This window comes from Octodon degus, unplaced genomic scaffold, assembly GCF_000260255.1.
Source record: "Octodon degus isolate 3935 unplaced genomic scaffold, OctDeg1.0 scaffold00246, whole genome shotgun sequence".
Classification (NCBI taxonomy): domain Eukaryota; kingdom Metazoa; phylum Chordata; class Mammalia; order Rodentia; family Octodontidae; genus Octodon; species Octodon degus.
Genome location: NW_004524822.1, coordinates 832974 through 848684, shown reverse-complemented (window position 1 = coordinate 848684; position 15711 = coordinate 832974). Strand labels below are relative to the sequence as shown.

Below are 15711 nucleotides of genomic sequence, written 5' to 3'. Positions count from 1 at the left end.
GTCTACAGGGTCTGCAGGGTCTCATTACGGAGATCAGACTCCAGTGATTCTCCTGTTTTCAGCCTTCCAAGCACTGGGATTACAGGCGCGGGCCACCACGCCCAGTCTCAATCCCTGTCTCAGTGTGCCCTGGTGGTGGGGCTGGCATGGCACACCAGGGATCAAACCCAGCTGCTGTGTCTAAGCAGGCGCTTTAATCTACTGAGCTATTTGGCCAGCCCTTTGATTTGGTTTTTGAGACAGGATCTTGCCATATAGTCCAGGCTGGCCTCAAACTCACTGTGTAGCCCAGGTTGACTTCAAACTTGTGGTGATCCGCCTGCCTCAGCTTCCTGAGTGCTGGGATTACAGGTCTGTGCCACTGCACCTGACATACTTTTACTTTTTTTTTTCTTTTTTCTTTTTTTTGCTGAACCAGGGATTGAACTCAGGCTCTTTTGTTTGCCAGGCAAGCGCTTATTCCACTGAGCCATCTCCCCGGCCCCCCCGACGTACTTTTAAAAAAATATTTTATTTATTCTTTTTTAAAAAATGTATTAAGGTCTATTTAGTTTTTGAGACAGGGTGTTGCTATGCAGTTTGGGCTGGCCTTGAGCTCACAGTAATTCTCCTGCATCAGCCTCTCAAGTGCTGGGATTACAAGTGTGCACCACTACATCCAGCTGGAAAACCTTAATGTTCCAGATTGAATACATTAATTCACACTATAATTTACTTTGCACTTTACAAACTTTATTAAATAATGGGTACTACCAACATTCATTACCTTCTATATAGGATTTAAACTATACTTTCTAGGTGCGTTTTCCTACAAAGAATAGAGTATGTGAAAAAATTTTCATACTTTCATACAGGAACTCAGTGAAAACTTGCAAATACATACAGCTTTCACTCTCCATTATATACATCCCCACGCCTGGCCCCAAGAAATTCATTTAAACAAAAGCTCTTAAATGATAGCTCAGGATACAGACAAATATGACTATATACACCCACACAGCTTTCAAAATCTGCTTTCTGGCCCGCAGAAGTGGTCCACAAAACTGCATACCGGTCCTGAAAGCTGAAGGACCAGAGACTGTGTATAGACAACATCCGCCTTTGTGCGTGGCTGCGTCCCTTCAGGTGACGACAACACAAGGAGACACCAGGGCAAAGAACTAGTACTTTCTGAGACTCAGATGCAACAGTAATGTGGGGTAGAATTTGGGATTCACAGACCAAAAATGAAAAATGGAGACTGTGTTCCTGGACAGGAGTCAGGGAAACTTGGTTTAAACAAGCAATGCAAATGCGCTCCCATACACCTCTAGCAAGCCTCAGCACATACTTTCTCGTGGCGCTGTCCTTTTTGTTACTGCTTAATATTGAAAGCTCATACCACACCTAATTAAGAGCAGTAAAGGACGGTATTTTGCAGAACCATCCCATTTCATGTGGACTTATTTTTCATGTACTGGGGACGGATCCCAGGACTCCATGCATGGCAGACAGGGTCTCTACCACTGAGCTGCATCTTCAGCCTGTGGCTATGCGGAGAGAGACTGGCTTGAAGAACAAGAAATTTGCATTGTTTTGTTATTTAAAATGAAAGAAAACTACCTTAGGTACCTATTTATAAAAAATATAGTCACATTTTATGCTTTACAGGCATGAAAAGGGCACAGGGCTTAAAAAGAGGGAAAAGATTACAGTAAGATGCCACAGATTTGATGTTATTGCTTACCTTTCAGGGAAAATCCTCGGCCCTTTCTCTACATGAATAATCATAGTTTTAAAAATGGAAACTTATTAAGTTAGAATAAAGAGAAAAGAAAGTAAGATGGAAACAAGAAAGGAACGGCCACAGAATATACAGCTGCTTAAAAATAAGAATACAAAGGGCACTGTGGGAAAATATTCTTGGGGTTCTAAGGGAGGGTTTTTATTCAGTGTCTTCCTTTTGGTCTTGTTTCTTTCCATGAGGAGCTAGGATAATGTATAACATCACAAAGAAATGCTTTATAAAGACTGTAACATATTATTTGTCAGAACCTAGTAAACAAAACTTCTTTGATATGTCTCAAAACAACGAAAAAAGCCCACATATTATGTATTATTTAGAAAATAAATTTTTTCCTCCTTCCTCTGGCAATTCCCGAGGGCTGGGAGCTAGAAGGTTCTTTGGCAGAGTCCAGAACTCATGAAAGTACGAGTGAAACACTGCTCTGGAAAGAGGAACTTGAATGTGTTTGCCTTTCAGTAGCTTCTGGTTTTGTGTTTGTTAGAAATGGCCATACACCGTGGTGTGGTGAGGCGTCTTTGGTTGTTTCTCCCCCTCTTTCAGTTGTATTATGAACGATAATCAGGTTGTCACCAGAAGGCAGTCTGTCTTTTCTAGTAGGTAAGTCAAGTTTACATTTTATTAAACTTGGTTTTCTTTAAGCCATGAAGGAAACAGTTCATTTCACCCCACAGGTCATATAAACAACATGATAAGCAGCACATAATCCAGGCCTTGTCCAAAAATACAGGTAAAATTTTTGCTTATTGCAAGTTGGTCCTGCTACATTTTAATTTTCTAAGTCACACGCTTTCTACATCAAAAAGAAATGATATAGAAATACCAGTGAAGAAATCTGAAAACAGGCACCAAGACTACATTCCAATCACAGATCTCTGGCATAAATTATTCCAGGGCCTTATCATAAATGTCACAAAAATATCAGATATATGCATAATTCCTTAAGCAGCTTTAGTTTTCTTTCCTTTTAAATTATGTGAAGAAGGTCTCCTTGCTGTTTCTGAACTTGTAGATAAAGCTACTTGGGGCGCTTCTGGGCAATAGAGGATTATTGCATTTCTTAAAGTATGGACACTATTGTCAGGATATGGAAAAAAATCATAGTGATGTTAAGAAACAAGCCTAAGAAATTTCAAGTAAGATTGGGTTACATGAAACATGAAAACAATTGACATAAAAAAAGATGCTTGGATGCTGACATTTGCTATGATCCTGACTGTCTGATCAACTGGTTCAAAAAGTTGTGCTTCAAAACAAAGTATACTTTACACCTCCTGTCATTACAAAATTGTTTTAACCTGGTACAAATAAAACACCTCCTCAGTACAGTATCTGTAACCTATGGGCACAAGAAGTCGTTAATTTAGGCCAGCTGCTGTTCAGAACTTTAGGCAAAGCTGCTTGAACTGAGACACTGAAACTTTTCCCTTAGAGACTGGACAATGTTTTGTTGGCTGGGTGGTGGTCCCCGCCAGAGATAGTCATTCAGTTTGTCAGAATCATTATAAGTTGCTAGATACGGTGAAAGTCCAAGTTTGCTGCCTCTTGGCTCTTTTGGAGCACATGGAGTATTCAAAGCATAAGATGTGTGGCTGCCGCAGAGGTTATCGGCACAGTCATTGTCCACCATCCTGGAGTCAGATTTCCTTCTGTGACCCTGAGGCAGCTCCAACTCTGCCTCCTCTTCCTCTGACTTGATTTCCACATAGTCATCTTCATCTCCTTCAGTTTCTTTGAAGTTGGAAAAATAGTTCTGTTTTGCTATTTGGGCATTTAAATTTCTATTTACTACCAGAACTTTCTGGGAGTCTTGGAGTGTGAGATCGGAGCCCTTTTCAGAGCCTGGGAGAGCTGTGTCAGTAATACCCGGCAGCAAATCCTGGTGGCTTCCACTCCTGGAACCCAGGTGTAAAGGGGACAGCTGCAGCTTGCCCAGCTCACTGGGGTAGGTGATGGAGTCCAGTGATTTGTTGATCAAGACGGAGGTGGAGGACTGGGACCTGTTATAGGACTGAGCTTTAGCACTTGCGCCTTTGCGACCCAGGGAGTTGTAAAGGTGGCCCTGCCAGGAGTTCTCTTTGTGGGGCTGACTGACCACTACGCTGCACCTCTGCACCACTGAGCCTGGCAGGGGGTCACATACTTGCAGAGAAGGCACCGAGCAAGCAGCAGACAAGTGTCTAGGAGGGCTTTTAGTACTTGTTTCTAAAGTGGGATACCTTGACCTCAAGTCTTGCTCTGGTGGGGGACAGAAGTCTGCCAACTCTCCGTTACTGTAGGTCGAATGCCAAAGCCAGTTCTCACTGGCGTGGTGGGCCTGGGAAGGTGAGGCAGGCCGGAGGAGGGAGGGGTCCTGTGTGCTGGCCCAGCCGTCCTTCTGAATTTTAGGGGGTGTCTCCCTGAACACAATCTGGTCATACAGTTGGGAGTACTCAGCAATCCTGGCACCTGGAAGGCAAACATTGACACGATCAGTACACACAGAATTATTCCTACATGTGAAGATAAAATACAGAACATAGCATTTTAATCACTTTTGCTGTTGTTGTTGTTGTTGTTGTTGTTGTTGTTGATACAGGGTCTCACTACTTTGCCCAAACTCATGGTGATTCTCCTGCCTTGGCTATCCAGTGCTGGGACTATAGGCATGCACCTCCGCATGGAATCTAATCAATATACTAAACAAAAGAAAAAAATGAACCCCAAAACAAAACACCTTAAACAGTGGATAGGATTTTAATTAAAGTGAAGTTGGAGAATGAATAATTTTTGAACACAAACTAATAAAATAACCCACAGTTCGTTACAAGTAGAAACACTAAAAATTTATTTAATTGAATTCTGCAGGATTTTATTTCAACAGCAGGTCTGATGTTATAATGTCCACTGATCATAATGAAAATTTCTAGTGCTACTTTCAAGCATGAATCAGTGTCAGTGCTGAAAACAGGCATCCTAAAATGCGGGACTGCCAGCACTTAAACCAAATCAGGAAAATATAATTTTGCTGAGCATATAGCACCATGTTAGAATGCTTGCATAGCAAACCCAAGGGTGTGGTTTTAATCCCCAATACTAGAAGAATCAAGTAAATGAGTAAACAAAAATAGACACCACCAATGAAAATGAAAATAATTCCGATTGTCATTTAAAGACGTATGACCACAACACACAATGCAACAGCTAGCCCTGGCTTCTCTCCACTCCTGTTTGCGCTTACCTGCTTCTAGAGGGTTCTGTTCCTGTACTTCTGGTCTCTAGACAACTCTCCACTGCCACCACCTGGGGAGCCAATGTCAAGAGTGGCCCTCTCCTCTAGAACCATACGGACTAAGTCACTTCTTGGACTAATGCACCTTTCCTTTTCTACGGCAAAGAAGAGGTGACGGCACTAAAGCCCAGGCCTACAAACCATTAAGGAGCCAGTTGTGCACATATGCAACAATCAAACATTCTCTATCTACTGGCAATACCTGCTCAGGAGTAGGACTTCCTATTCTGTCATAAAGCTTCGGCCACTTAACCTGTAACACCCTTCTTCCTTTTGCTGTACTTCTGAGCACAGCCATTTCTAAAGATATAAACTGGACCATGATATGGACAGAGCATTCTCTTGGGACAGTAATGATTTAAGAGAGGAGCTCAGATGTCAATTTCAAGAGCTGTTTCCCTGCCTGGACTGGGCCTCCGCATGACTACCACAGAATCAAAGAACTCCATTTTTTTGTTTAGTTTTGTCAGCGATGGGTATTCCATGCCATTTAAATATTGTAGGTGTGTGAATTCAACAAAATAATTCAATATAGTCCAGCAGTCCATAATAGTAGTGGGTTATCCGTAGGACTGGCAATGTCAGAAGTTGTTGACTTTGAGCCCTTTACAGCTCCACATATTAATATGGGTTTACTTTTCATATCTCATTATTGCACTTTTCTGGGATGGGATACAAATGAAGGACCATTTTGCATCTGTATATACAAAGTAGGATAGATATACAGCTACTTTCTCTTCATTCAATGAGAAGAAAGATTTGTACTAATAGTATTTGGACAGGGTATCATGTCTGCATCTTGTACTGTGAATAACTACTACATAGACAATACATACGTACACAATGTGTTAATTATTGAAAATGTCCTATTCATTGGTTTTGAAACTGTTTCATTGCTATTTGTTTTTCAATAAAACTAATTAAAAAAAAAGAATCAAAGAACTCCATGCAGTGTTGAAGTTGCTGAGATCACATCTGTATTGTCCCTGTGAAAGAAATCTATTCCATCGGTGATAACTAGCGAATGACATTATATTTCTTCTTCTTCAAACTATTTATATTGTCAGTAACTGTTATTAGTAAATGACCCTTCCAGCTAAGTACTCGCTTACTTAGTTTTGGCCATTTCTTTCCCACTGGCAGTGTCTGAGTCTGTCTTCTTTGATGACAGAGACAACTAGCTGTTACTGTGTGCCTTTCAACTGCAATTTCTTTGTTCCATCACCCTTTGTTCCCCACAATTAAAGTAAACATCTGGCATTCTCATTATAGACCCTATATTCAGATCCTTTGGGTTTTCAACTCCAAATTCCTTGCGAGGAGAGAGAATATTACTTTAGAAGTTTCTCATAACCTAATGTGGGAAATCCTTCAAACTGGAGAGCAAAAACTCTTAATACCAACTAAGACTGACCACCACCTGAAGCAAGAGCTTATGAAAGGCCCTCTGGACACCAGTGTGTCTGCGCTTACTATCCTAAAGCTTGGAATGCTTCGTTAACTGTGAGACCCAGCCAAAGGCAGCTGGACCTTTAGACAAAGTCAGACGCACACTGCACACTGTCGTTCTCCTGTACCTAGACACACTGACCCCATGGGAGACCAGAGATTCCAAGAAGATGATGGTTGGGGGAAAGCAAAACTAATTCAAAATTCAAACAATCCTAGTAACAAAATGCAATACAAATTCAGTATGTACTCTGGATTTTAGCCTAGCTAATCTGAAAGATGTCCCCAGTATTCACAGTATTTCTCAATGTCTTTGTCCTCTTTCTCATACTTTTCACTTCCTTTGGTTAATCAGGTCCTGCCCATGTCTCAAGAGTCTCATCTTCCTTGGATCCTTTGCTAACTGATTTCTCTCCTCTGAAGTCTTACATATATGTATAATTCACGTGTTTGCATGCACACAACATTGTGTTGCCCTTCCTTTTTTATAGGCTAGTTTATTCCAGCCAGTCTATAAGCTTTTGATCTTGGAGAAAAATGTTACATATTTTGTCCAGCCCACTACAGAGCACAATCCTAGTTCTAGACAGAAATTGGACTCTGTAACTACTTCATTATCCCAATAATAGCTTTTACCCTTTCATTTTATTGTAAGTGTAGGGTTAAAAACGGATGGGCTTTTCCTGAGACCAGGCTACTGGATGTGGAAAAACAGTCTGGCAATCAGGCCATCGGAGTTAAAGGCAACACAGGAAGCCTGCTTTGGATTAAAATAGGCAGTTTACAATGGGTGTAATTTATCTTTAACAATAAGGAGTTGACCATTTATTACTTATGAATAAAATATATTTCTCTGGTAAAAATAAGCTGTGCTTATCTAAGCATGTTTTTTGTTTTGACCACCTAACAGAGCCAGTAACTTGTATGCTGAGATACTAGATCCCCTGAGGCAAACGCACAGGGATGTCAGCCTGAGATGTGTTCTCTCGCCTGACAGCCTTGATACCAGCCAGCTGGCTCGGGGTTCCCTGCCTCCGTCTTTACAGCGCACATACATTATCACTACATGATAATCTCACTGCTGTCTCTGTTTTATCTTCCTTTACAAAGGTTTGAAAATTGGAGTTCTTAGGATTCCAGATAAAATACGAAGGCAACTCTGCCAAGGGAAATATCAAATGTGCTATTTCTAAGACAGAAGATTAAAATCAATGTTTCTGATGTTCCCTGAGATATAGTCAACAGCATAAAACATGCCTTCCCTATTTTACTCAAGGAAAATTTCTTAAGCCTGTACAGTTTTCCACCATATGAAATATCATCCAAAAGCCAGGAACCCAAAGATCTCTGCTTAAAGTGAAAAACTACCAGGAGCGAGGTCCGACTGAACAAGGTAGCTGGCATGCTATGATAGGCTCTAGGATACAGGAGCAACTGGACCTGGTTGGGTGATCTATAGTCGGAAATCTGACCGGGGGCCTGTAGACCCCTGGGAGAGAGTTCAATAAAGATGCTCGAGAGTTTCAGCAGGTGAATAGGGCGCTCCTCCTTCCGCACAACACCGAGAGCAAGCTCCTGGCAAAGTGGCAAGGCCCATACGCAGAAGTCTGGAGAATCGGTCCATTCGATTATGACGTCCTGTGCCCAGATAAACAAGAAAGAGAAAAGGAGTCATCACGTCAACTGATGGAAAGCCTGGTGGGCACAGGAAGTGGTCTCGATCACCCTGGCGGAGGAGACATGGATCTGAGTCAGGTCCAATAGATGGCAGGCCCCGGGGATGTGCTCCTGCTACATGGCCGGGAAAGACAGCACTGTTGGGAGGGATCGTCTCCTTCTGGGGGAGGACACAAGAAGGATCCCACTGTGTCAAGAAAGGACCCAGGCGCCAAGTAGAGAAATGATTCCACGGGATCCCAAGAAGATGCCAGGAGGCAAGACAAAAAGGAGAATCAAAAATTAAAAGAAGCTAAAGAACCTTAATCTGAAATAAATTAACACTTAGGTGAAAACTATTTAAGGTAACTGTCCATCTTGAAAGGGCTTGCTTCAATCAAGATTAAGTGTTCTGCATCTTCATGGGTGTCATGTAGTCCAACCAACCTGCCCAAGCCTCTTCCACCATTTAGACAGTAGTGTGCTGGCCTAGTCTGTCATCAGCAGAAATCTTAGTATTTTATTGTCGTCTCTGATTCTAGAAAGCCCCAGCCCAGACTCAGCCAGTAGCTGCAACTGCCAATGTGTGACCATTTCTCAGGCCATCTATGCTGCCCCCAAACAGTCCTCCAGCAGTGGAGCATGTTTACTTTCTCTAAGTACTGTGTAACAACAAACCAAGCTAGATTGCAAAAGGGACATAAGTTACTCTTAGCAGTATTATAAGGAGAAAAATTATGCAATAGAGTCTGCCATACTCATACAAAAACCATTGCTAAAGTTTTTTTTGTTAAAGATAAGAAGACTTTTAAAGAGTCTATAAACCCCTTTGGACATCAGTTAGGGGCTTTTACCTCCCTGACAGGAAATTTTTAAATAATTCCAAAGTTAAAAAAAAAAAATCCCTACAGACTCTCCCTGTGATTCACTTAGGGATCTGATAGCTCCTGCTCATGCTTTGCTTTCCATATAGGTAAATAAGACGATTCTAAAGAAAGGAGGCGTCAGCAACACAGCCGAATCAGTAGTGTCAACACCTCCAGATGTGTTCTGTGCCTATGAAGCTGATCAGCCAGACCTACTGATACAAAGCCAATAGCTTTTTACTTTTAGTTGGAGAATGAACTCCTCTCTTCCTAATGAGATGGTCCATTGTCAGAAAATCTAGGGCAGGATTTTTAAAGTATGAGGGAAAGGCCACATTGTTTAAAATGCAGATTCCTGGGCCTTACTTTAAAAATCTCTCTGGGTCTGGAGGTGGGAAGCTCCTCAGCTCTTTCAGGAAAATGAAAGAGCTGCTCTGTTCTCTTCACACCTAGTCCCTTCCCCTGAGGTCAGAGAGCTCCATCCTTTGAGAGAGTCTAGCTCAAAACTTCTTATTCCTAGACCCTGATCTTCCCAACATCAAGCCTAGGATCCTAGGATCCCATGACTTAGTTACTAAGAAGAGGTCTGCATCAAGAATTAAGATTCTTGGAAGCATAAATGGGGTACCAAAGGAAACACTGTTAACACATGACTAGCTATTTAAAAAATCATGTAGCAGCCAAAATATGTGAGAAAAGCACTGACTCATGTGGACAACTAAGAAAAGTGTTAAAATGATTTTTTTTTTTTTTTGGTCTTTGTTTGCAGGAGGAGGCACTTTAGTGAGGCTCTGGAACCAAAGAGCGATTCCATTCTGTCTGCTTCCAAGCCTGGAAAGGTTCTGTGAATCCTTCCTCTTCCTAATACATTGCTGATACATAGAGCAAAGCTCAGCGGATCACAAGTTAAAACTGATGGCTTTTCTTCCCCTCACACTTTAGATTCTATTACAACTTTAAAAAAATATATCCCCTACATAGTGACAGTGACACACACACACACACACACACACACACACACACACACGCACGCACATCCATAATCCTCTGGAGCATATCATGCTATAGCCATGCAATGCAGTGAGGTGGGCAAAGCCACCCGTGGTCTTTGAGATGTGAGCACTTGAATGACTGTTCTCATAGCTGCACCTACTTCAAGGACTCTGGGAATCGGACACCTGGTGTCCCACCTTACAGTCAAGAAGGACAAAAACGGTGTGAACATACCAATGGCGGGGCCGCCTTGCCTCTTCTCCTCTAGGATAGCTGCCAGGTCCTTGGGTGCAGGTTTCTGATGCTGACTGGTTGGCTGAGGCTCCAGCTCTGAGGTCCTCACTTTCAAAAGTTGATTTGCCTTCTTGATCTTCTGGCTGTACTGCCTTGCCATCATGAAGACCCGGCTTTTGGTCTTATCTGTGCCATCCAGGCCAGGGTCGGGGCTCTCCGGGTCTGTCTGGGACAGAGTACTGCTGACCAGATCATACGGGCTGTCCACAGCAGGGCTCTCACTGGCCATGGAGAACCGGCTGAGACTCAGAAAGGAGCCTTCTGTGGAAATCAGGTCTTCCTCTGGTGGGCAGCTGGTGCGGCCAGGCCGGACCACCCTGCTTTTCACTGGTGTGAGGAAAGCCTGGCTCTCGGGAAGGGAGAGTGTGGATGTGGTGCGCCCTGCGTCCCGGCTCAGCTCAGGGGTGCTCTCCGCGTGCAGCCTGCCCGGCACGTCGTCTTTGCTCACGGGAAACGCTGCCAGGAGACGGTCCCTAGCTTTATCCTCATTTTTCTTAATGTAATTTTCTAGGTCATTCCAGATTTCATCTACTTCCTCAGACAGTTTATCAGACAGGGTCTTATCGGCTAAAGACACGTTACAGCTGGAAGAGTTATACAGCAAGCTCAAATAGTCACTGTCCTGAGGCCCCTGGGGGTAAGGCCCATCATCCTCACTCAGCTGAAGGCTGTCCTGGGACACAAAGGGCCTTAGGCTGTCGCAACATGTGAAGTCTGCCTCGAGACCCAAGAAGGTGCTCCTTTTGGACCGCGTTAGGCTGCTGCCCTTGAAGTCCAGTGATGGTGGCTCTGGGAGCCGGATAGTGTCATAGACGTTCTCTTCCTCCACCTGCAGCTCCTGCACACTTTGATTAGCTGCCTCCTGGCTGCTGAGCGCACCGTCTCTCCTTGTGTGGAGAGGGCTTGGGCTGTGGCCAGCTTGCCTCTGTGAGAAGGCGAGCTCTGGGGTGCTCTTAGGGCGAGCTGAATCCCGGGCTGATTTGAGGGGAGTAGAGGGAGGTTCTTCCCGCTTAGCAACCATTAGCTTCAAGTCCTCATAACTTATGTTATCATAGACATGGTCTATATCATCAATCGTCAGCTCTACTGCTGACCCGAAAGGATTCGTCCCTTCCTGCCCTTCCGTGTGAGGCCTATTCTGCAGATCCCTTTGGGGGTTGTACTGAGAGCCATTGCTATCCTTAATCCTTATCTCAGGAGGGCACGTGTTGCTCTCCCCAGCGCTGCTGGCCCGCCGGACAACCCTGTGGCCAGCTCCTGAGGTCTCTGTGGACTCAATCTGCCCCATATGCCAGCTGCAAGGACGACTCGAAGTGCTGCTCTCTTCGCACAGCCTGACCGAGTTCAAATCCGAGGAGGAGAAGGAAGGCACAAACATCTGGTAGTCATCTTCATCATCCTCATTCTCCTGCGGGCAGCGGCGGCTGGGGAACAGGGCCTGCCTGATCTGGTGATCGGTCCAGATGTTCCGGATGGTGCCACCTCCCCGAAGTACACTGAGAATAGCAGAGGCACTGGGCTGACTGTTCCTCTGGGCAGGAGAAGGCCCCATGGAAGTCGGCTGGGCAGAACCTTCCTCTCTAGAAACCTGAGTTAAGACAGAAACACGCCAGTGAGGTACAGCACCACAGAGAAGCCATCTGGCTTGGGAATGTCTCCTGTACCTACGTGTGGCCTCAGTCACTACACTGCCATATTCTTAAAGAAAATGAGCAGTGGACAATGTTGCTTTTAATTGAGTTGAAAAGCATTTCAAATTGTCAGACAAGGGGCAGAAAGGACAAGAATTCATATTTATGTAGAAGCTTGGCTATGGGCAATTTGCAGATATCTTCCAAAGTTAATATTCACAATTACTCTGCAAATTAGATATTAGATGAATACAGAACCTGCCAAAACCTGTATGCATACTTCAGCAGCTCACTATACTAATAAATGTCTAGAAGCAAACAGGCACCACTCGGAGCACTTTTTGTAAATGCAGGAGCCAAAGGTAACTTGTATTAATCTCATGATGTCTCAATAAATATAGTATTAAAATATTTATACAAGTTTTTCCCCTGATTGTACCTATATTTTGGTGGACTCTGTACAGTAAGGGAATGTAGGTTCCTAAAGATTCAGTGACCTGCTTTCCCCATGTACTAGTAAGGCCAGCACTCTAATTCAGGTCTGACTCCATACCTCTTAGCAAATAAATACCGACAACGCTTAGATACTTTAAAGTGGTGGGCACTTGGCAAATATTGATTACATGAAAGAAGATACATAGGTGTGTATCTATGGGTGTCAAGGGCCCTGATGTTTAGTCTGTATTTGAGACTTTTTTTTTTTTAAATGATTGAGACCTTTTGAAGGTGTTTGACTCCCAGGAGTCTTACCATGGTCTCTGGTATGCCAATGTATAAGGCATGCTGGGCAACCCGATGACAACCCCAAGTGTTTCTTCCAGCCAGCCAACCACTCATGAGTCTGATCAACATCACCTCACTTTATAGATTCTAGGCACAGCCTTTGTTGTAGGATTGTAATTTAATGAAGTATTTTATTTTGGTACTGGGAATTGAACTCAGGACCTTGCCAGGCAAGTGTTTGTGCTTCTGAGCTATAGCCCCAGCTCAGGGTTGTAATTTAATCCATTGTTGGGCCCTGCTATTTTGCTTCCTTTCAAAATATATTTAGTTAAGTAGCATTTAATTGCCTGGTAGGGAGTAAAATATTTCTGCTGTTAATGGTTTCTAAGCAAAGTGTTATTTCTATTTCTATTTCTAAGCAATGCAGTATGATTTATTTATAACATAGAATCTTTTCTTGATGGAGTAGATTACTGTGATACTATTTTGTGTATAGAAAGATTAACTTCAACTGGGGATATAGCTCAGTGGCACAAGTGCCTGTTTGGCAAGTGCAAGGTCCTGAGTTTGATGTAGAGTACAAAAACCAACCAACCAAACAAACAAATAAAAAACTGGAAGCAGGGGCTGGAGAGATGGCTCAGTGGTCTAAAGCACCTACTTAGAACAAGCTTGGCAAGGCATCAGGGACCGCGGTTCAATCCCCCAGCACCACATGCCAGCCAGCCCCGCCCCCTGGTGGGCTGAGCTGGCGACAACCACACACTCTCTCTCTCTCTCTCTCTCTCTCTCAAATAAATAAATAAATAAATAAATAAATAAATAAAACTGGAAGCAAACAAGCTTAACTTCAAAGAATTGGAAGGACTGGATTAAGACTTGTTGATACTAATTTGTATCAGGGACATATTTTCTGATCAAAATGTTATGGTAGCCCACGGAAATATCAATTTAGCAAGAATTTTTTTTTATCACTTGTCAGTTTACCTACCAAAAAAGGAAAAAGGAGAGGGTTAAAGCAACATTTCACCCCAAGTGCTATTTTTCTAAATCCTAAAAAGGATTCATCATTTTATATTTTCCTCTATTTTTTTTACTCACATATCATATGCAATTCTTGTAAAAACTTATTGCCTTTATATATATTTCCTTCCATCTTTTTAAAAAAATGTATTAAGTATGGGGTCTTACTACACAGATTGGACTCATAATCGTCCTGTTTCAGTCTCTCAAACACTGGGATTACAGGCGTGCCCACCATACCTAGTCTCAATTGCCCTCTCTGAACACCCCAGGGATCAAATCCCAGTCTCTGCATGTGCCTAAGCAGGTGCTTTAATCCACTGAGCTATCTGGCCAGCCCTCCTTCATCTATTCCCTTTGCCTTACTCAGACAATGCTGGTGTAAAGCTTATAAAAATATTGGTATATGCTATATCAGTTAATCAATCTTCCTTTCTTTGATATAGGACCTTGCTATGTAGTTCAGACTCATAGTGATCCTCCTGTCTCAGCCTCCACAGTGCTGGGATTATAGGCATATACTACCATGCCTGGTTTTGGGGCTGGCAAAAATACCCTTGGAGCCAGCCGAGTATGGACTGAAACCTCCACAAACTGTGAGCTAAAGAAACCTTTCCTTCCTTCATTTTGGGTGTCGGGTATTTTGTCCCAGCCACAAGTGAAGAGTAACCGAGACAATTCTCCTAGCTCTGAGGGATGAAGAAGAGGAGGGAGGAAGTAGACAAGGTTGAGCCCTCCGTGAAATCAAATGTAAATTATAAAAATGTGAAACAAATATGAAATGTAAAGCATAAAACTGCCCAAATGCTAAGTCACTGTGCAGGCTCTAGTAAGATGTCCTTGTCTAGGGAGGGCGACAGAGGGCGCCCACAGCCAGCACGTGACCAGAAGCACAGCAACACCTACCTTTTGGATGTCTTGTGCTGTTTCTGAAAAGCAAGAGATATCTGTTGTAAGTTTGAGAACTAAAATGTACTTCTCATATAAACAAACAGTAATAATTTTATAGGATGGATAAATTTATTGCTGATAATTAAAACCAAGAGAAGTCTGGGCCCTGATCTGAGTCACAGGATCCCTGAGAACAAAGAGCCACTCTATGCTACAAAGTTTCATAAGCTTCCATACAAAAACATGTGGTACCTGAAAGAAAAAGGCTCACGGCAGCCATAGAAACCCCACAAGGACAAGAGAACGCTCCTATGGATTTTCAGAGGATGCGTTGGCTTTAGCTGTGTGGTAAGGCTTTCACCAACAGGGGCTCCGGAACCCGGGCTGAGGAGTATTGCTAGTGGAGTTGTGGGCTGATGCCTACAGACGCTATTACGTATATCCTGATTAGGTACTCCTGGCCTTTAAGAGCTGTCTAATGATGAAATACAACAAAGCACTTCTGTTCCCATGCATGCCTCTCCCTAGGGGTAACCACTGTTAGCAGTCTAATGTTGGTCTTCTGGCTCCCAAAAGCACCACACTCCTCCCTCTGATGAACAGCCATTGTTATATAAATAAGCCCCCCCCCCCCACTTGCTGTATTTTTGGCCAAATATTTACGGACACTCTTGTTAGCAGATAGAAATGTACTTCATTCTTTTTAAAGCTGCAGAATATTCCTTGATATGTATGGATGTACCTCAGTTTAACTGTCACTAGATTGGCATTTTAGGTCATGCTGTGGTACAAATGCTGTGGAGACCCTGCACACCCCCACAGCCCCATCCACATGTGGGAGGGCGAGTTCTCCTATGAAGGCCTAAAGGTGTCGTGTTGGGTCAAGGGCAAATTTAAGTAGGTCTCACTGAGTATTATTTCTGACAGGTTCACGAATGTTTTGTCCACAGTATCCTTTAGTGCTTGCTGTTCCGTGTCTTTGGCCAAGCTCATAGCTTTCCCCATCCGTGTATTCTATTTATTTATTTATATTTTGTGGCTGGCTCAGTCCAGCCTGAGGGTGGGGCTGGCACAGCATATGAAGTGCAGGGATTGAACCACAGTCCCTGCACTTTGCCTAAGTTTGCCTAA

General features: G+C 43.2%; 1 protein-coding gene across 5 annotated transcripts in view; it reads right to left on the bottom strand.

The window, feature by feature from the left end:
* Positions 1 to 716: 716 nt before the first annotated feature.
* Plekhg1 (pleckstrin homology and RhoGEF domain containing G1) overlaps positions 717 to 15711 on the bottom strand; it is a 227751-nt gene continuing 212756 nt past the window's right edge. For all 5 annotated transcript variants that reach the window (XM_023706250.1, XM_023706251.1, XM_023706253.1 and 2 more), the window contains 3 exons: positions 14596 to 14618; positions 10253 to 11900; positions 717 to 4231 (listed from right to left, as the gene is read on the bottom strand). In XM_023706250.1, the coding sequence (XP_023562018.1) occupies positions 3171 to 4231; positions 10253 to 11900; positions 14596 to 14618 (2732 nt within the window). In that variant the 3' untranslated portion in view covers positions 717 to 3170. The remainder of the gene's footprint in view (positions 4232 to 10252; positions 11901 to 14595; positions 14619 to 15711) is intronic.